Consider the following 22,970-nt stretch of genomic DNA (forward strand, 5'->3'; position numbering starts at 1 on the left):
CTGCTGATCTCCTGGGATTTTTATGCACAACAGACTCTGGAGTTTACAAAGAATGGTGCCAAAAACAAAAAAAAATCCAGCGAGTGGATTTAACAAGATGTTTTCGCTCACAGAACAGCCACTCGCTGGATTTTTTTTTTGTTTTTGGCACCATTCTTTGTAAATTCCAGACTCTGTTGTGCGTAAAAATCCCAGGAGATCAGTATTTCTGAGATACTCAAATCACCCTGGGCGACACCTAATTAATTAGCTTGTTTATTTCGGCCTTTTTCTTAGAGATGTGCCGCACGCGCTCCAGCTAGCACTGCACCCCTGCTCATTGGCATCTACTGAATATGGAAAGGCCTGTATAGAGTTGATGTGGAAAGGATGTTTCCAGTAGCTGGAGAGTTTAGGACCAATGGGCACAGCCTCAGAATAAAAGGGCACCCCTTTAGAATAGAAATGAGGAAGTATCCTTCATCTGGAGGGTAGTGAACCATTGCTACAGACAGCTGTGGAGGCTAAGTAATCAGGTACAGTATAATGAAAGTGGAGGTTGACGGTTCTTGATTAGTAAGGATGTTAAAGGTTAAGTGGAGAAGACAAGAGAGTGGGGCTGAGAGGAAATAATAAATCAGCCATGACTGAATGGTGAAGACTTGATGGGCTGAATGGCCTAGTTCTGCTCCTGGCTTATGGCCTTGTGGTCTAAATGCAACTAACCTTAGCTCGATAGGAATGAGCACCATCCTGGAAGTCTATGGTACCAAAAGCATCAGTTGGACTCGTAGTGGTGTGATTCTCAATACACCACTGCTCCTCTTCATTATCATGAGCTGATAAATAGACGGGCAATTTACTATCCAAGCCAGAGTGATCCCCAACCAGTCTGCCACAGCAGCATCTGCAGTTAAAATACAAAGAAGAAACTCAGTTTTAAAGCTGCAGTTTTTGAGTTCAACAAAAGGACAGGTTACAGCAGATATTTTATAAATTGCCATCATGTGTTCAGTTATTTGGGCAGGTGGGGCTCGTCAGCCTTGGACAGTAGCCTGCCTAGGAGAAGGAAAACTCTGGAATGCACTGCCTGAGTCAGTGGTAGAGGCAGATACACTAGTGAAATTTAAGAGACTACTGGACAGGTATATGGAGGAATTTAAGGTGAGGGGTTATATGGGAGGCAGGGTTTGAGGGTCAGCACAACATTTTGGCCCGAAGGGCCTGTACTGTGCTGTTCTATCTATATGTTAAACCTCCGCTGCCTTGTGGCCATACCCTCCTATGGGAAAGGCTTTGGGAGTAAACCCCGAGGAAGAAATCTGGAGCCGGGATCCCTAAGGCAGTTTGATGTTATTTACAACCTCACTCTGGCAACCTCTGCGACGGCACTGGTGCCAAGCTGTATCGGCGCTTGCCCTTCCCTTGGACGTGGAGAGGGGGAACCCGCTGCATGGCAACAGCCGGTTCTTCAAATCTTCCCACCCAGGCTTCCACTCAGAAGGGGACACAGTCCACCAGAGGCGCAATCCCATGATCCCCTGGAATCAATGGCTGCCTTCTACTCCTACTACTATTCAGATAGAATACTTTAGCCTTTGAGCAAATTTGCAAGTGTTTAACTGGTGTGGTTTGAAAACAAATAATATTCTACAAGATTGAATGACTGTATTTGCAACAGATAGTGAATTTTGCAGTAAAGCTGAATAAACTATGAATCTCATTTATTTCCAAAAATTGTAAGAATAAAATCATCCTCAAGATGGATTTTTCTCAAGAGATGCAAGAATATGTTAAATAACAACATTACTCTTTTCTTTAAACAGGTGCTTAGATTGTGCTTTTTCCGTCTCCTTTTAGCTTCCATTTTATCAAGGCGTCAACAATAGAGAATAGGCATGCATTACACTTATTTACTTGTAGAAAGATGGATACTTATCAGCAAAACCCACATTTTGTAATTCCACAAGTCGCAATCTCAGTGGTCGCATCGAGAGTGCTCCTGACAGCTTTCCATACAGAGAAGTTCAAGTTCAATTGTCATGCAACCACACATGAATTATCATGGATACAGCCAAATGAAATAGCGTTACTCGGGGCCATGGTGCAAAACAATAGCAACCACACAAGATAATATAGCACATATAAGGTAACAATAAAACACAGTCACAGGAAAAAATACAGATGATGCCGTAGGAGCATGGCATGGAATACAAGATTGTACTACAAAATAAGGGAATTGATAATTGATAAAAGTGCAGGAAAAATGTGCTTGATAGTCTGAAGAGTTATTATCACAGAAATTAAACAGTTCAGATTATGATTTTAAATTTCATCCAGAAAATCAGTAGAATCTCTGTAATATGGTATGAGGCTGCGAAGTTTAAATGGGTGGACTAACTTAAAGGTTATAAGCAATTTTAAAGATGGTTGAATCCAATTTTAAATTGATTACTTTTAAAATGTCTTTAAAATTTGTTAAGAAAGTATTTGTTAAGGACAGTAAGCACTCAGGCTCGAGAAAAAATGGTTCAACAAAATGTATACGCGATTATGTTATCCACCTACTCACTCTACCCAGCAAAAGAATAATGAACAGAGGTATTGAGAGCAGAAAAAAGTTATTCATAAAATGGAGCGTTTTTCTGGCGGGAATTTCTAACAAAGTCAAGTGAAAGCCAAAGTCAAAGTAAGTATATTATGAAAATACATAAACGTCACCATATACTAACTACCCTGAGATTTTTCTACTGTGAATGCATGCAGGACAACCAAAGAAATACAATGGAATCAATGAAAAACTATACACAAAGACAACAACCAATTTGCATAAGAAGACAACCTGTGCAAATACAAGTACAAATGATAATAATAATAATAATAATCTTAATCTGAAACTGATCTGCAAAACATACAAAGAAAAATAAGAACTGAAATGACAGATTTTAGAAAACACTACGTACACTCAAACACACTTAGGACAGATTACAAACACATTAACTAGGACAGAAGGAGGAAGATGAGCAACAGACATAAAAAGTTGCACAACTCAGACAAAACTTCCGAGGATATATTTTCATCAACAAAAACAGGATTCAGCACTCCATGCAAGCATACGCAATTCTGATAAGTACACACCACTAAACTTAAATGAAAGCACAATCCAGAGAGGATGAAGAAATTATCACTATAGAAGAAAAAGTCAACCAATGGAAGAGAATGACCTTCCATGGCTGATACTCCCATGATCTGAGCAAACTAGACATTGACAAGGAAGTGTTGAACACCTAGCTCAGAGTTGGAGACCTCTTCATAGAAACAGAGGGGCTCCCTGTGGCAATACAGGACCAGGTGGTCAACACAAAAAATGATCAAACATACATAATAAAAGGTCAACAAATTCAAGATAATAAATGCAGAGAATGCCAAGAGAAACCAGAATCAATCCAGCACATTACAGGATCCTGCAGCAGTTTAGCTCAATCTGATTATTTACACGGGCACAATCAAGTGAGAACATCATTCACCAAAATCAAAATGCAAACTCATAAAAGACACTATACCTTACAAGCCTGATTCAGTTTTAGAGTTAGAGTCTCACAAATTATATTACAACCAACAATCCACAATTACCGTCCGGATATAATAATACAGGATAAACAAGCAAGAACAACTTATTTAGTGGATATAGTCATTCCAAACACATATTAACATACAGAAATCAATAAGTGAAAAACACCAGAAGTATGTTGAATTAAAAAGTGGAAATTGAAAGACTATGGAACATGAACAGGGTATCCCAATAGTAATATCTACAACTGGTAACATTCCAAAGTCATTATATAATAGCAGTAAACAATTAGGTCTACACAGAAATATTTATATAAATCTCTAGAAAAACACAATGCCAAACACGAGTAGAATAGTCTGAACGTTCCTACCACTTGACCAATGAGTGTGCTTGGTTATGTCTGTACCTCAGGTTTTACCAGCTTGAGCTGGGAAAATAATAAAAATACAACAATAATAATAATAAATAAATAAATAATACTGAGAACATGCATCCTTGAAAGTGAGTCTATAAGTTGTGGGATCAGTTCAGCATCAAGATGAGTGAAGTTTTACATGCTGACTCTGGAGTTCACTGGTTAAAGGGTATTAAATGTTCCTGAACCTGGGGGCACAGGACCTGGCTCCTGAACCTCCTTCCCACTGGCAGCAGTGAGAAGAGATTAAAGTCTGGATGATGATAGTTATTCAACAATCAACCTTATTGAACGGTTCATGAATTTGTTAAAAATTGGTTGCTAAACAGTAAGAATTTGAAACACAGAAGCACATAAATTCCAGAAGATTTCTGATTAAAATTTTCAAATTTATACTGTAATTTTTCTGGAAGTTCTGATGTTTTCCTCTTTGGAGCAATGAAGGTTAAGAGGAGAGTTGGTAATAATGTACAAGACACTGTTTTCGTAAAGGGGACTTGAGAAAAACTTGAGAAGAACGACAGACTTTTAACACCATAGATCAGCGAGTTGTTTTGTTATGTCTCCTCTCTCGCTGCGAAACAAGGACATCTCTTTTTCCTTTATTAGGGAGAGAGAGAGCCTGTGGTATGTCAAATTGTCCGGGGTGAATGATTAGTTTTTGTTGTACTGTTGATCATGGTCTTTACTGGGAGCTGTGCTTGCTGGTTTCTGTTTTTGTAGATGTCTGTGAGGAAAAATAATTTCAGGATGTATATTGTATGCATTTCTCTGACTAGAAATGGAACTATTGAACTATTGAGTAATTAGGATCTGTAATGCAATACCTGAAAGGATGGTGGAAATATTCAAAATGGAATTGACTAGACAATTCAGAGAGAGTATTTTGAAGGGATGCAGGGAGTGACTAATGGAACTGTGCTACTCAGAATTTGCATAAGCTCAAAAGGCAGAATGGCTATTTCCTGGCTGTGCCAATTCCGTTTCCATGATTTTAAGAATAGTAAACACCAGAAGGCAAGCAAATAAATGCATGCAGGTAGTCTCGACAAATATGCCCTAAACCACAAAGTGATTGACAGTCGACAGTGAGATTACTTTTGGCAGGTGGAAAAAAGTTAATCCAACAATAAATTTGACAAGGTAAGTCATAGCAGCTGGGGGAAAAAATTTGAAAAATGTGGTTTAATTTGAACCTTCAAGAATAATTGACAAGAAAAAAAAGTTCCTTGAAGTTAGCTAATTGAAAGAGGTACTATATTCCCAGAAACAATGTCATTTGATTTTTTTAAATCTTTATCTAGACAAAGTTAGGGTATTGTATACTTTTCTGGTTGGCACATTACAGGAAGAATTTACTTAAAAATGAAAGAGTACAGAAGAGATTGAGCAGGGTGTTGTCTGGCATGGAGGTCTGTGGTTGTAAGGAGAGATTCCATAGGCTGGGTTTACTCATTGAAACATAGCATGGCAAGGTAAAGCCCTGCCCACCATTCAGCACATCTACACAGAGTGCTGTCATAGGAGAGCAGCATCCATCATCAAGGAATCCCAACATCCAGGTCAGGCTGTCTTCTCGCTGTTGCCATCATGAAGAAGGTGCAGGAGCATCAGGATCCGCACCATCAGGTTCAGGAACAGTTAGTACCCCTCAACCATGAGGACCTTGAACCAGAGAGGATAACTTCACTCAGCTTCACTCACACCATCACTGAACCGTTCCCACAACCTATAGACTCACTTTCAAGGACACTACAATTCATTTTCTCGATATTTATTGTTTATTTATTTATTATTATTCTATATTTCTCTTTGTATTTGCACAGTTTGTTGTCTTTTGCACATTGATTGTTCTCCATACAATGGTGGTCTTTCATTGATTCTATTGTGCTTCTAGTTTTTACTGTGAATGCCTGCAAGAAAATCAATCTCAGGGTTGCATATGGTGACATATATGCACTTTGATAATAAACATACCTGGACCTTTGATACACGTTTATAAATTTCTGAGGGGCATAGATGCGGTAGATACTCAAAAAGTTTTTCCCAGGGCAGGGGACTCTAGAACAAGAGAGGGCACAGTTAAGGTGAGAGGGGAGAAAATAAAAGAAATCTGGTAAGATGTATCTAGTGGAATGCTACAAGGAAAGTTGCCAGAGCCTCTATTAATTACAGGAACAGGCAGGGTGCAGTTTGTCGCTGAGGGTGGGACTTGTGAAGTTGTCGAGGGTAGTAGAGGAGAAATTCACTATTATTAACTCAAATTCTATTCCAAACTTAAAGATGGTCAGGCACAATGCCTTCACAGATTTTTGCCTTCTAGTAACTATGTACCAAACAGCTGAGATAGATCTACTCCTGATTTAGTATGGTAAATAAGTACCTCATGGTCACTTCCCACTGATCTGATTTATTATCAAGCTATTTTCTCAAACCTAAATGAAAGGACCATACTAAAACACATCATGTTCATTAGCTAAAACTGTATATTGTTTCATCAGAAAAACTCTGCTACATTCTTGCCATTAAAAATGGATGAATTTGTCCTACCATGATCAAAAATAAAAAAGTACTTTTCCTGGAATGCAGCAAAAATTACTGGTGACTCCCTGTATGATTCAGTTGGCAAACTAGCAAAACTAATTTAACATGGTACAGTACAGTAACACAATTTTTTTTACTATAATGCTTAATTGCATTGAAAGGCAATTAAAGGGTTTTGGTTATATATACCAGACCATTGTGTGGACTAGTTAGTCACGTTATTTAGAGGAAGGTTAAACATAAAATACTATCTTATTCTATCAAAGCTGTTGAAGCATTGTTTAATTAATCTTTCTTCTTGTTTTTTTTAGGACCAAATGTAACTAGCTTCCAATCAGGTTTAGTGGGTTCTCGTGTTCATGAGGCCAACATGGGAACCACAAACTATTCCACAGTTGAAAACCTCCCATCATTTTGCAGAGAATTTAACACTAGGTACCGGTGAATATTTGGTTTTCTCTCCCACAGACAGCTTCGGACATTCAGTCCTTGAGTCTATTTAAGGCCCGCTTCTTGATTATTTAAAAAATGATTGATTTTTGTTAAGTTTTGGCCACTTGTTAGATTTCAAACAAAAAATGGAGTTGTGTACCTCAAAATAATCACCTCTCATTCTCCTAAAACGCAAAGAGTAGTGACATCCTGCTTTCTATCACTCAGTTTAAACAGCAGAAGGACATCAGAGTGGAAGGTATTACAGGGAATAGAGGTTATTAACGTGCCTAAAGCTTGTATTCTCTCACAAAACTGCCATTGAAGGCTGTAAATGGACTTAAATTGATTGACTTTCCGGAGTATCATTAAGGTGAGTGTTTCCATCTTGCTTCTGCTACACACCTGACCATATTTTGTAACTTCAGCCGCCTTCCTCTCACACCCTCCCAGAAACCTGTCAAGCACCCACATGGAGAACGATTAATATTAGGGTGGCCCTGATTTCTGCAGTACAGTGGTCAGCAGCAAAACAGAGATCCCCTTCTGCAGAGGAGCACAAAGCCTAAGGATTTCTGGTCTCGTTACCTGAAATTCAGACTTCATCTATTGCTTAGAAAAGTCATAAATGACAGAAGTATTTCCTGTACTTACCGCACCAGGTTCTGGCAAATCTGGCATCCTGGAAGACACCTGCCATAAAGAAGAATTCATATTCACTTTCTTCCACAATCTATCCATATACTATTTAAAATCAATGCAATTATAAACTATATTTTCTGCATCTCCTATATTCTCTCTTCAGTTTTGCAACAGAAGCTCTTTTTCACTGAAGGACCTAACATTATGATCAACACAAGATAGAACACACCCACCCACAAGGTTGATTCTCTCTACTGGTCCTCAGCTGCGAATTTTCAAATCATTCCGCGAACACCCACCCCCCCCACCCACACCACAGTACCATTTCCAATACCAATAACCCCTGAGCTCCCCCTGACTGCAGAGGAATAGTTCCTCCAATCCTTACAAGTGTATCTGAGGCATCTAACCTGTGTGAATCTCTTGAACTTGTTATAATTTTTCCACATTCTCGCTTATAGAAGACATCTTCGATCCATGACTTCTGAGTCTAAAAATAAGAGAAAAATCTAATTAATATTTTTCATGGTTTCAAATAGACTGGATGGTTTCTTGAATGAAATCTGATGCATAACCTGTGATGGCCTCGCAAAGGCTGCAAATGCCTGCTGGGAATTAGCTTGCTCAAGTGGATGGACCAGTGGCACAGAAGTTACATGATTTTGATAAAGAATTTCTTTAACAAGTTCACAACTCTGCTGTATCCTTATTACTGGGAAAATAGGCTGAAGGTACACTGTCCATGTAAATCGAGTAACAATATGGGGTTGTGCTCCTCAGAAGCGAAGTTGTCCAGACAAAGTGAATAGAGGTGGTGATTCAATGATGGAATATCAGAGAACCGGAGGGCATATAGATTCAATGTTATTGAAAAGGACTGATGAGATAAAAACTTTTTGACACTGCAAGATGTGGAATAGATTGATTGAAATGTTGATAGAAACAGATTTAATGTGAAGGAAAATGGATTAGTCCAAAGTGCAAAAGTAACAGAGCTACAGAGAAAGAAACTGAGAACACACTAACTGGATTTTAAAAAGTACATGCGGGCTAAATGAGTCAAGGAGCTTCTTTCTATGAGGATTCTGAAGTTCTATCCTTTGTTATCTGTGTTGGAGCCTCACCTATTCAAGCTGCATAGATTCGGGAGTACAGGAGGCAAGCCTTTCTATGATGATGATGGTGGTGATGACGTCGACTCAGGCCTGAGAGGCCAGCATCAGGCATTTTCATGCCTTACAAAGCACAGATTGGAAGGCTGTGTGGGGCGCACTCCTCGCACAGTGTTTCTATGGTATTAGTTAAACATGCACATCAGAAGCTATGGGTACACTTAGGATTTTACTGACGGGATTTTTTGCTGCAATTTGCCACACAGTGAACCACAGTTTTAAAAATCCAGATGAAAGGCCTCGACCCAAAATGTCAAGGGTCCAATTCCCTCCATAGATGCTATCTGACCTGCTGAGTTCCTCCAACATTTTGTGTGTTGCTCCAGATTCCAACATCTGCAGCCTTGTGTGTCTCAAATTTTAAAATGTTTGAAATACTGCTGTTCAGTTGTAACTTGCCAAATTCTGCTCAGCAGCTTCTTACTTGACAGAGTGCTCCTTGCTCTCAAATGATGTTATAGTGTGGAATGTTATAAGTAAATCCAGATAACATAGAGCCATAGGGCCTTCGGCCCATCTTGTTTGTGCTGAACTATCATTCTGCCTAGTCCTATGGACCCACACCTGGACCATAGCCCTCCATACCTCTCCTATCCAGGTACTTATTCAACCCTCTTTTAAATGTTCAAATTGAACCCACATCCAACACTTCCATTGGCAGCTCGTTCCACATATCACCATCCTTCGAGTGGAGAGTTCCCCCTCAGGTTCCTCTTAAACATTTCACCTTTCACCCTTAACCAATGACCTCGGGTTGTATTCTCACCCAGTCTCAAGGGAAAAAGTGTGTTTGCATATTCCCTGTCATTTTGGGTCCAGTGACCATAATGTCATTAGTTTCAAGTTAATTGTAGATAAGGATATGCCTGGTCCTCCAGTTAAGGTTCTAAATTGGAGAAGGGCCAATTTTGAGGAAATGAAAAAGGATCCAGGAAGAGTGGATTGGGTTAAATTGTTTTCTGGCAAGGATGTGATCAGTAAGTGGAAGGCATTCAAAGGCGAAATTTTGAGAGTGCAGAGTTTGCATGTTCCTGCCAGGATTAAAGGCAAAGCTAACAGGCATAGGGAACCTTGGTTTTCAGGGGATATTGGCAATCTGGTTAAGAAAAAGAGAGAGGTGTACAGCAGGTGTAGGCAACAAGGAAAAAACGAGGTACTTGAAGAGTATAGAAAATGTAAGAAAATACTAAAGAAGGAAATCAGGAAGGCAAAAAGACATGAGGTTGCTTTGGCAGATAATGTGAAGGTAAACCCAAAGGGTTTCTACAAGTATATGAAGAGTAAAAGGATAGTAAGAGACAAAATTGGTCCCCTAGAAGATCATAGTGGTCGTCTATGTGTGGAGCCTCACGAGATGGGGGAGATCTTAAACTATTTTTTTGCATCAGTATTTACTCAGGAAACTGGCAGAGTGTATATGAAAGGAAGGGAAACAAGCAGCAGTGTCATGGAACATATAGAGATTAAAGAGGAGGAGTTGCTTGCTGCCTGAAAGCGAATAAAGGTAGATAAATCCCCCGGGCCTGACATGATATTTCCTCGGACCTTGAGAGAGACTAGTGTAGAAATTGCAGGGGCCCTGGCAGAAATATTTAAAATGTCCTTAGCCACGGGTATGGTGCCTGAGGATTGAAGGGTAGCTCATGTTGTTCCATTGTTTAAAAAAGGCTTCAAAAGTAAACCAGGTAATTACAGGCCGGTGAGCCTGACATCAGCAGTAGGTAATTTATTGGAAGGTGTTCTGAGAGATTGGATATACAAGTATTTGGACAGCCAAGGGCTGATTAAGGATAGTCAGCATGGCTTTGTGTGTGGTAGATCGTGTTTAACGAATCTTGTAAAGTTTTTTGAGGAGGTTACCAAGAAAGTAGACGAAGGAAAGGCTGTGGGTGTTGTCTACATGGACTTTAGTAAGGCCTTTGACAAGGTCCCACATGGGAGGTTAGTTCAGAAGGTTCAGACACTAGGTATCCATGGACATGTTGTAAACTGGATTCAAAATTGGCTGTGTGGGAGAAGACAGAAAGTGGTAGTGGATGATTGCTTATCAGACTGGAGGCCTGTGACTAGTGCTGGGACCATTGTTGTTTGTTGTCTATATAAGTGATCTAAATAATAATGTGGTAAATTGGATCAGCAAGTTTGCTAATGACACTAAGATTGGAGGCTTTGTGGACAACGAGGAAGGCTTTCAAAGCTTGCAAGGGGATCTGGACCAACTGGAAAAATGGGCCACAAAATGGCAGATGGAATTTAATGCAGAAAAGTTTGAGGTGTTGCATTTTGGAAGGACAAATCAAGGTAGGACATACACAATAAATGGTAGGGCACTGAGGAATGCGGAGGAACAACGAGATCTGGGAGTTCAGATACATAATTCGCTGAAAGTGGTGTCACAGGTAGACAGGGTTGTAAAGAAGGCTTTTGGCATCCTGGCATTCATAAACCAAAGTATTGAGTATAGGAGTTGGGATGTTATGGGGAGGTTGTATAAGACATCGGTGAGGCCAAACTTGGAGTCTTGTGTACAGTTCTGGTCACCTAACTATAGGAAGGATATCAGTAAGATTGAAAGAGTGCAGAGAAGATTTACTAGGATGTTGCCGGGTCTTCAGGAGTTCAGTTACAGGGAAAGATTGAACAGGTTAAGACTTTATTCCTTGGAGCATAGAAGAATAAGGGGAGATTTGATAGAGGTTTACAAAATGATGAGGGGTATAGACAGAGAAAATGTGAATAGGCTCTTTCCACTTAGATTAGGAGAGATAAATACGAGAGGACATGGCTTTAGGGTGAAAGGAGAAAGGGTTAGGGGGAATTTCTTCACTCAGAGAGTGGTGGGAGTGTGGAACGAGCTGTCATCTGACATGGTAAATACGGGCTCACGCTTAAGATTTTTTTGTAATTTATTTTTTATTGAAATTTCACTCGAGTTTTAAGAATAAATTGGATAGGTACATGGATGGGAGAGGTCTGGAGGGTTATGGACTGGATGCAGGTCATTGGGACTAGTGGAATAATGTTTCGGCACAGACTGGAAGGGCCAATGGCCTGTTTTCTGTGCTGTAGTGTTCTATGGTTCTATGGTTCTATACCCATCATAATTTTGTATACCAAAAAACAAACCTAATACATTGGCTGGGAATTGAACTCATGCAAAAAGTGAATATTTTACCCCTGCACCACCAATGCTCAGTTTACAGATGCCATGGACCTCAGTACTTAGACATCTTAGAGATAGCTCTCCTGTCATCATTTTCCAGAGCGTGGTTGCCACCTCTGCAGTCTTTCCTGCCTACACGCTGAAGAAATCTAATATATCTGACGCACGTGGTTGATATCAAACTATTAGTTAGTTTTTTGTTCTTCAGGTTTTCTTTGCCATTACTATTGCTGCAAAGTTAAGTAGGCTATAAGTTGAGCTGATAAAGCCAAAATAGTTTGATGAGCTGATGGTGTTTTATCATCCATTGTTTTCTCGGATATGCTATCAGTCAACATTCTATCTTATTCTTCAGGTTGCTGACAATTGCACCAGCCTTTTATTTTTAATGAAATGAAGGTGAATGAAGTTGGGATTAAAATTTCACTTTGAATGTTCATAATGCTTTCCACTACCACACCAGCACATTTTCCATCTAATTAACTCCAAAACTCCAGAAATACTTCTAAATAGCAGCCTCACAATCTGTTTGGTAATGCCAGCTACAAACATTCTATCAAGCTCTCCTTTGGGGGAAACAAAGGAAGAGAACACAGTTAAAGTTCATTTTCACTTTGGACCGGAGTTGAACGAATTTCCTGGACACTATCGAATATCTCTTAGTGGGGCATTTATTCAAGTTGAGCAATGCTGGAGGCAAAGTGAGAAATGAAAAAGTGGTTACATTATCATAAAGATCAAATAGGGGGCTTGGCCACACAATGGATGAAACCAAGTGGATGGATAGAAGTGTCTCCCATCTTTAAATTATTCTTATATCTTGCCTTATTCTTCATAATTAATTGATATATAAAACATATTTTTAAAGCAGCAGATGAAAGAGAATTAATTCACAGTTTCTTGTTGTAGAAAAAGGAAGTACCTTGATAAATAAAGCAGTAAGCCTTTGGAATACAAAATAGAAACTACAGGTGTGGCAGTGACAGTAAGAGAATATTTACTCAGTAATTTCTTCCAAACGAATGGTTTCACAAAGTGTAACTAACCACTGGATTACTCTTGCAGTGCAGTAATCACTAGTATATAAAAACATAGCTAATTAGCAGAGTTCCTCAAACAGTAAATGATATGAATGACCAGGTGATTGATTTTTTTAAACTGTAAGCTAAGAGAGTATCGTTGACTTGGGTAATACCTGGCTCTTCTTCAAATTATATGTGATTGCTGTAGAATTAACATTCCACAGTGTCTTTTGACAATGCAGTATTTCCTCTGCACTAAAGTGCTACCTGAATTGTGTGCATATATTCTGGAGTGTGATTGAATATATCAACTTTATACTCAATAACACCCCTGGAAGTTTAACTCATCAAGAAGTGACTAATAAAATGCAGCACTACGCAGGTTGCAGCTTGCATTGAAAGGATAGGAGTTTTATTTCCATTACAGTGATAGCAGGAATAAATAATTGGAGGTATTTTTATATACCAGGTGATAATTAAACTCTCAAGCATCGGGGTAAACATTAACATCTAACTGTAAAGCAATTAGGTGGTGGAAGTGACTACAATCTACTTTGGTAACTGCTCAATTTAAGAATCACAAATAAAACTGCAAAGTTGATGTGAATAAACTGCACTTCAGAAATAGATAGCAATTCAGAAAATGTTCATATTGCTAAATATGCCAACGTTAGCATTTTAGTACAAACTTAGGGTCTGTATTTGTTACCACTGAGCATACAGTTAGCACTAACAACTGCCCTCATGAAGAACACATGAACATAGATACTATTAGAAACAGATTATCAACATCAAAGATCTGGTTCATAAAAATAATGTGACTTACCATATTTTAGAATCAATTGTATTAGTTTCCAAATTGTTGAAGAAGTAAGCCTTTTTTTTTGAAATATGTACTCTACAGAAGGAGGAACACAAAAATCTACAGCACAGTAGCAATACTAAGGCAATGCCTTTGCTTGGTTTTAACACCCATGAGCACAGAACTACACAATAGTATGTAGTCTGAAACAGAAAAACAAACCATCTATAATAGATGATGTACTCCCCATTTGTCATCCACAAATTCAGAGAAATTGTAAAGCCATTAGCAGTAAAACAAGGAAAGGCTCTACCAACTGCTAAATCGACAAGACCTTTGTGAAAAGTGCATATGTCAAGGACATATCTAGTGACATACTTTAACCCTTCCAAGACACTACGTAAAATCCACCAGTTTATTTAGGCACCTCAGTTCAGTGCACAGCAATTTTTCCTCTCCTTCTGTCTTCCAACATGTATTTTGTAAAATTTCATCATTTAAAAGAAAACAGGATTCTTTGACACAGTTTGCAATACAGAAATGAATTACTTTGTTAGAAACAGCAAAAGACAACAAGTAGATAAAAGGTTAAACCTTCTTCCCTCCACAACTCCCTGGTTTGTGGAGGGGTTTAAATACAGGTATATCTGCATTCCTCAGCTGAAACTCAACAATAACCAGAATTGCCTGTTTTTTTTCAGTATATTTTATTGGATTTATATGAAATTTACAAATACAGGGCAGGCAAACCCTGATTAGAAGCACACCACCAATATAACAATTGTTTAAATTCAGTAGATCATGATAGTTTGAACCACTTACTGAAATGTTCATAGCTATAATATAAGCCTAAGCTGACAAACTAAAATAAAATCTGTGAGTCGGCTGAAGTTGTCTTAATATAAACTCTGTATGACATCATTAGCAGTTTAAAGGCTATGGTGAAAAGGTTTAAAGGAATTGAGGTTAGATCAGTGGTTACAAAAGTGGGTGATATTGCTCCCCTGGGGGGGGGGTGATGGGGTTTCTAAGAGGACAATAAAGATAAAGGGGGCAGGGCTCAGTAGCAGGGGGGTGTCTGAGGGACTACAGGCTTAGTTTAAGAAATGCATTACTTATAATAAGCATTGATCCTCAGTGCCTTATAAGTGATTACAATGATCACATAATCACTTCATCTCTTTCGGAGATGGAAAAAACTTCAAAACATATTTGCCTGCAATTCACAACAAAACGTTTGCATGCTTTAGACACCATTTCATTGCTCATGCTAAATATGGAAAACCCCATACAATTGGAAAAGAACTGATTCTGCCAGCAGTAAAGGAGGTTCTGCGTAAGGTTTTGCATAAGTTTTAACTAAAGTGATTCTGCTCAGTGACAACTCTGTTCAAAGATGTATAGATGAAATGTCTAAAAAATGTGGAATATACATTGTACAATATACATCAGGACAACTGAATTTGTCCTGCAGATAGATGAGTCAATTTGCTAGGAAGCAACTCTTTGATTCTTGGTTATGTTCACTTCATAAAAGATGAAAGCGTGGATCAAGAGTTGTTATTTGCAAGAGGACTAGAAACAGTATCTTTCAAAGAGAATGGCATTCAGCTTACCAATATTCCTGCTTGGGTAACAGATGGGGTACCAACAACACCACTGTGGGGTTATTACTTTCTTGAAAAAAGCTGTGCATAGCAGATTCATCATTCACTATATAATTCATAGACAACATCTTGTCGCAAAACACCTAAGTGATCAGCTATACAAATCACTAAATACTGTTATCACAGCAGCAACTAAAATAAAGTCCCAAGCTCTCAATTCCCAACTATTTAGAGAGCTTTGATTTGAGAATGGTAAACAGTTTGAATGCTTGCTTCTGCACACAGAAGTCAGATGGCTTTCAAAGGGAATCTGCCTGAGATGACTTCATGCACTTTTTGAAACTGTGATAAAATTTTTTGAAGAATTAAATGCTTTATTCAGTAATCAATTCAAAAATATTAGGCATGACATTGCTTATTTGCCCGAATTATTCACAGGGTTTAATGAAATCAAACTTCAGTTGCAAGGAATGCTTTGAATCATAGTGAAAGTCAAATCAGCCAATTGCCACTTTTTTGTCCAAGTTAACCCTATTTAAGTGCAACGTTGATCTTCAAGCCTTTCCAATTTCCAAGCCTCTCTGAAAGAAATAATACCAGATGATAACTTTCAAGTACATTGTGTCCACCTGGGTGGCCTGCAAAAAGACAAGTCAGAGAGATTTCAGGATCTTCTCTAGATCCCAATTCTAGATTAGGTAATAAATCCATTCCTGAACACTTGGAATTGTTCACCAGGAAAGATGGAAGAAGAACTGATCTCGCTACAAGGTGACTTTGAACTGAAGCCGAGATCCAAAAAAAATCATATCAAGACTTTTGGTGGCAGAAAGAAATCTCTGAATGTGAAGAAGTTCAAGATGTTCTTTATTGCCTTTCCAACATTATATTTAGTGGAACGCAGTTTCAGTGCAGTCACCCAACTTCTTTGAAAGCAATGAGCAAACCGCAGATTACTGGGGATCTGAGACACTTACAGAGTGACATTCAGCCTGATGTTCAGAAGCCGATATTACCCCACCAATCTCATCCATCTCAGTGAAAGGTGAAAAAGCAATGAAGTAGTGAATAGTTGAGCTACTATATGCTCTAAAATTGTTGATGAAAACTGCTTCAACTGTAATTAAATAATTTTTATTTTAACTTTAAATAGATCTGAATAATTTTTGCAATTATTTGTCACTGCTTTGAATTTGCAATTCAGATTTTCTTTCACTGTACAACGTAAATCAAAATTCTTTATAGTTTTTACGCAATGGCTGGAACGGGAGAGAGGGGCTCTGAGGATGTGGTCTGGGAGCCAAGTGGATGATAACCAAAAAATGGTTGGGCACCACTGGGTTAGATCATCATCATGATGATGTCACTTTCAATTTCCCTGCAGATAGATTTAATGAAATTCTACAAATAGATCAATACATAAAATAATTTTATTTTAGTTAATAGGAAATTAACTACTGTACTCCATAGTTTCCATGTGTCATAAGGAGAGGTATATGAGAGTGACTTACCTCCTGAGACTCCAAAGCTTTTCTACCAGCCATAGAGCTCAAGTCAGGAACCTGGTGGAATTGCCCACAATTATGTAGATAAGTCCTCACAATTCTGTGGGGATTGGTTTAAGGTAATGTGGCAGGGGGATGAGAACCAATATGTTCGAGCTGAGGATGAGCCAGCAGGTTTACAAGTAGGTGAAGGGTGTAACATGAATGTAAGGAAGGACAAGCCAATGACTGGGTTCAAATGTAGATAGTGAAAGAGTTAAATTGTACCACAGAGGCAAAATTCAAAAGGGTAAAGAATGCAGGACTGAAGGTACTGTATTTAAATATACATAGTATTTGGAATAAGGTGGATGAATTCGTGCTGATGACACAAAGGTTGGGCGTGTTGTGGATAGTGTGGAGGGTTGTCAGAGGTTACAGGGTGACATTGATAGCATGCAAAACTGGGCTGATGGAGTTCAACCCTGATAAGTGTGAGGTGGTTCATTTTGGTAGGTCAAATATGATGGCAGAATATAGCATTAACAGTAAGACTCTTGGCAGTGTGGAAGATCAGAGGGATCTTGGGGTTCAAGTCCATAAGACACTCAAAGCTGCTATGCAGGTTGACTCTGTGGTTAAGAGGCATACGGTGCATTGGCCTTTATCAACCATGGGATTGAGTTTAGGAGCCGAGAGTTAATGTTGCAGACATATAGGACCCTGGTCAGGCCCCACTTGGAGTACTGTGCTCAGTTCTGGTCGCCTCACTACAGGAAGGATGTGGAAACCATAGAAAGGGTGCAGAGGAGATTTATAAGGATGTTGCCTGAAGGTTGAGTGAATTCGACTTTTTCTCCTTGGAGTGACCTGATAAAGGCGTACAAGATAATGAGAGGCATTGATCATGTGGATAGTCAAAGGCTTTTTCCCAGGGCTGAATTGGCTAGCACGAGAGGGTACAGTTTTAAGGTGCTTGGAAGTAGGTACAGAGGAGATGTCAGGAGTAAGTTTTTTATGCAGAGAGTGGTGAGTGCGTGGAATGGGTTGCCAGTGACAGTGGTGGAGGCGGAAACGATAGGGTCTTTTAAGAGATTCCTGGATAGGTACATGGAAATTAGAAAAATAGAGGGCTTTGGGTAAGCCTAGGTAGTTCTAAGGTAATGACATTTTCAGCACAGCTTTGTGGGCCACAGGGCCTGTATAGTGCTGTAGGTTTTCTATGTTTCTATGTGGCACAATTAGGGCTTGGTCGGTATGACATTGTGGGCATCACTGAGTCGTGGTAGAAAGAAGGTGATAATTGGGAGCTTAATAGCAAAGGATATACTTTATATTGAAAGGACAGGCAGGAAAGCATAGGTGGTGGTGTAGTTTTGTCGGTAAGAGACGGAATTACATCTTCAGAAAGAGGTGACATAGGATCAAAGAATGTCAAAAATTAGTGGGTGGAGATAAGAAGGGTAAAAAAAAAACATTATGGGAATCATATATAGGCCTCCAACTAAGTCAAGCTGTGGGGTTGAGATTGCAAAGGGAGAGGGACAGGGTATGTAGTAAGGCTAATGTCATAATTGTAATGGGGGACTTCAATATTCTAGGGGATTGGGAAAATCAGGTTGGTTTCAGATCGCAATGGAGGAAATTTGTTGAATGCCTACGAGATGGCTTTTTAGGGCAGCTTGTGCCTGAGCCTACTTGGAGAAAGGCTATCTTCGATTGAGTGTTGTTTAATAATCCAGATTTTATTAGGGAACTTAAGGTAAAGGAAGCCTTAGGAGACAGTGACCATAATATGATTGAATTCATACTGCAATCTGAGAGGGAGAAGAATAAGTCAGATGTATCAGTATTGCAATGGAATAAAGGGAATTACAGAGGCATGAGAGAGGAGCTTGCCCAGGTGGTTTGGAGGGGGATACTGGCAGGGATGACAGCAGAGCAGAGGTGGCTGAATTTTCTGGGAATAGTTCACAAGGCGAAGATAGATATGTTCCACAGAGGAAGAAGCTCTCAGATGGCAGGGGTAGGCAACTGTGGCTGACAAGGGAAGTTAAGGACTGCATAAAAGCCAAAGGAAGAGCATATAATGTAGCAAAAATGAGTGGGAAGTTGGATGATTGGGAAATATTTTAAATCCAACAAAAGGCAACTAAAAAAGCTATAAGAAGGAAAAAGATGAAATATAAGTGCAAACTAGCTAATAATATAAAGCAAGATACCAAAAGTTTTTTCAGTTATATAAAGAGTGAAGAGAAGGTAAGTGTTGATATTAGACCACTGGAAAATTATGTTGGTGAGGTAATAATGGGGGACAAAGAAATGGCAGACAAACTTAACAAGTACTTTGCATCAGCCTTCATTCTAGATACTAGCAGTGTGCCAGAGGTCCATGAGTGTAAGGCAGCAGGAGTGAATGCCATTGCTATTACAAAGAAAAAGCAACCTGGACTAGAAGGACTACATCTCAGAGTTCTGAAAGAGGTTGCTTAACAGATAGTAGATGCATTGGTTATGATCTTTCAAGAATCACTTAATTCTGGCATGGTTCTGGAGGACTGGAAAATTACAAATGTCACTCTACTCTTTTAGAAGGGAGGAAGGCAAAAGAAAAAAAATGATAGGTAATTTAGCCTAACCTCAGTGGTTGGGGAAGTCCATTATTAAGGATTAGGTTTTGAAGTATTTGGAGACCAATGATGAAATAAGTCAAAGTCAGCATGGTGTCTGTAGAGGGAAATCTCGCCTGACAAATCTGTCAGAGTTCGCCGAGGAAGTAACAAGCAGGCTAGACAATGGAGAGGCAGTGGTGGTCATTTACTTGGATTTTCAGAAGGCATTTGATAAGAGCCACACATGAGGCTGCTTTACAAGATAAAGACCTATGGCATTACAGGAAAGAGACTGGCATGAATAGAGGAATAGCTGACAGGCAGGAGGCAGTGAGTGGGAATAAAGGGGGCCTTTTCTGCTTGGCTGTCACTGACTAGTGGCGTTCATCTGGGGTCAGTATTGGGACAGCTACTTTTCATATTGTTTGTCAATTATTTAAATAATGGAATTGATAGCTTTGTGGCAAAGTTTGCAGATGATATGAGGGTAGGTGGAGGGGTGAGTAGTGCTGAGGAAGCAATGCGATTGCAGAATGCAGAAGGACTGAGACAAATTGGAACAATGGGCAAAAAAGCAGCAGATAGAATACAGTATGATAATGCATTTTGGTAAAAGGAACAAAAGTGCAGACTAGTATCTAAATAAGGAGAAAATTCAAACATCAGAGGTGCAAAGGGACTTGGGAGGCCTTGTGCAAGACTCCCAGATGGTTCATTCACAGGCTGAGTCTGTGGTAAAGAAGGCAAATGCAATGTTGGCATTCATTTCAAGGGGAATAGAATATAAAAACAAAGGGATAATGCTGTGGCTTTATAAGACACTAGACAAGCTGCACTTGGAGTATTGTCAACAGTTTTGTGCCCCATATCTCAGAAAGGATGTGTTGTCATTGGAGCGAGTGCAGAGGAGGTTCACAAGAATGATTCTGGGAATGAAGAGGTTAACATATGACGAGCATTTGGCAGCTTTGGACCTGCACTCACTGAAATTAAGAAGAATGCAGGGGGATCTCATTGAACCTACCAAATATTGAGAGAATCAGATAAGGTGGATGTGGAGAGGATGTTTCCTATGGTGGGGGTATCCATAACTGGAGGGCACAGCCTCAAAACTGAGGGGAGACTTTTTAGAACAGAGGTAAGGAGGAATTTATTTAGCCAGGGAGTATTGAATCTGTGGAATGCTCTGCCATAAACAGCTGTGGAGGCCAAGACAGTGGGTATATTTAAAGCAAAAATTGATAGTTTCCTGATTGGTCAGGGCATCACAGGTTATGGCGAGAAGGCAGGTGTATGGGGTTGAGTGGGATCAGTGATCAACCATGATGGAATGGCAGAGCTGACTCGATGGGCTGAACGGCCTTGTTCTGCTCCTAAGTCTTATAGAAACATAGAAACATAGAAAATAGGTGCAGGAGTAGGCCATTCGGCCCTTCGAGCCTGCACCGCCATTTATTATGATCATGGCTGATCATCCAACTCAGAACCCAGCCTTCCCTCCATACCCCCTGACCCCTGTAGCCACAAGGGCCATATCTAACTTCCTTTTAAACATAGCTAATGAACTGGCCTCAACAGTTTGCTGTGGCAGAGAATTCCACAGATTCACCACTCTCTGTGTGAAGAAGTTTTTCCTAACCTCGGTCCTAAAAGGCTTCCCCTCTATCCTCAAACTGTGACCCCTCGTTCTAGACCTCCCCAACATCGGGAACAATCTTCCCGCATCTAGCCTGTCCAATCCCTTTAGGATCTTATACGTTTCAATCAGATCCCCCCTCAATCTTCTAAATTCCAACGAGTACAAGCCCAGTTCATCCAGTCTTTCTTCATATGAAAGACCTGCCATCCCAGGAATCAATCTGGTGAACCTTCTTTGTACTCCCTCTATGGCAAAGATGTCTTTCCTCAGATTAGGGGACCAAAACTGCACACAATACTCCAGGTGTGGTCTCACCAAGGCCTTGTACAACTGCAGTAGTACCTCCCTGCTCCTGTACTCGAATCCTCTCGCTATAAATGCCAGCATACCATTCGCCTTTTTCACCGCCTGCTGTACCTGCATGCCCACTTTCAATGACCTTATGGCCTTATGGTCTTCAACACTTGATTGACAATACACCCACTGCTTTAAAAACGCAGCCCCTCCACCACAGGAGCACGATAACACAAGTGTGCCATTTACAAAATATACAGCAGTTACTCATCCAGTTGGGCATGGTGATCATGTGTCACATGATAGCACCGTCAATGACTCTTTCCATTGGAATACTGATGTGACTAGTGGACAGTAATTAGCTACACTGGATTTGTGAACAAGACCTACCTGGCCAATTTTTGATATTACCATTCTGTTAGTGTGTTGGAACAGCTTGGCTAAAGGCACAGCTTCTTTCAGAATGCAGGTCTTCAGTGCTACAGCCGGGACGTTGTCTGATCAAATTGCCTGTGTATAGTATCTCCAGAGTTCTCAACTGAGTCTTCATATCACATTGAGTAAATCGAAATTCAGGCTTGCTGCTTCGTGTTACAAAATAACTTGCTTAATGGCTTCTAGTGCAGAGTTTGGCTAATTTACTATCATTATATGCAGAAACAAAGTTTAATATTTAAAATTTCACCTTCAGTTCCCTTGACCTCTCACAGAATGTAAGCAGATGCCATCCCCTGTAAACAATTCCATTTCTCCATATCATATTCCAGCCCCCTGCATCCAGAAAGGCACTAAATGTTCATACTCAAATTCCTCTAGCAGTCTGTGAATATACCTTCTTTGAATCTACACCAAGGATTTAAACTTCGACGATTCCATGAACATCACTGAAGATGTGTCCAGAGGCATCAGTAGATGTATGTACACAATTTAAAGAAAAGGCATGAAACTCTGAAAATGGCATGTCACCATTTTTCTGGCAGTTGTTTATTGTTAAAGTTGTGCCTCATCCCCAAACTACCTTCTTACATCAAGTAAAGTTACAGGCCTAGTGAGCAATGCAATAGCCATTATCTACAGAGAGAGCCTTCAGAATGATGTAGATTGGATGACAGCTTTTTTACTCATAATATATTTTGCACTAAATCTCTTCAGCTGCAGTTCTGACATAGATTGCTGTTGCAGTGGGATCTGGACCAGATGGAAAAATGGGCTGAAAAATGGCAGATGGAATTGAATGCAGGTAACTGTGAGATGTTGCACTTTGGGATGGCAAACCAGGGTAGGACTTATACAGTGAATGGGAGGGCACATATGAGTACAGTAGAACAGAGGGATCTGGGAATACAGATCTATAAATGAACCCATGAACACTATCTCAGTATTTCATCCTCTCTTTTTGCACAACTTACATAATATAATTTATGTATCTACTTATTGTAATTTATAGTTTTTATTGTTATGTATTACAAGGTACTGTTGCCACAAAGCAACAAATTTCACAATATATGTCTGTGATAGTTAACCTGATTCTGAATATATTTGAATGCAGGTAATATATAGAATAAGGTAAATAAGGTAGATGTTCTGTAGCA

At 39.6% G+C, this 22,970-nt stretch overlaps 1 protein-coding gene across 5 annotated transcripts in view; it reads right to left on the minus strand.

Annotated features, from left to right (window-relative positions):
• trpm6 (transient receptor potential cation channel, subfamily M, member 6) overlaps positions 1 to 22,970 on the minus strand; it is a 179,396-nt gene that overhangs the window by 119,226 nt on the left and 37,200 nt on the right. For 4 of the 5 annotated variants that reach the window (XM_063068751.1, XM_063068750.1, XM_063068752.1 and 1 more), the window contains exons 2-4: positions 7,994 to 8,073; positions 7,596 to 7,634; positions 706 to 886 (exon numbers count right to left, since the gene is read on the minus strand). In XM_063068751.1, the coding sequence (XP_062924821.1) occupies positions 706 to 886; positions 7,596 to 7,634; positions 7,994 to 8,073 (300 nt within the window). Of the gene's footprint in view, positions 1 to 705; positions 887 to 7,595; positions 7,635 to 7,993; positions 8,074 to 22,970 lie in introns of those variants that run through there. The other variant, XM_063068753.1, reaches the window with a different exon arrangement.

The sequence above is a fragment of the Mobula hypostoma genome, chromosome 16 (genome assembly GCF_963921235.1).
Source record: "Mobula hypostoma chromosome 16, sMobHyp1.1, whole genome shotgun sequence".
Taxonomy (NCBI): domain Eukaryota; kingdom Metazoa; phylum Chordata; class Chondrichthyes; order Myliobatiformes; family Myliobatidae; genus Mobula; species Mobula hypostoma.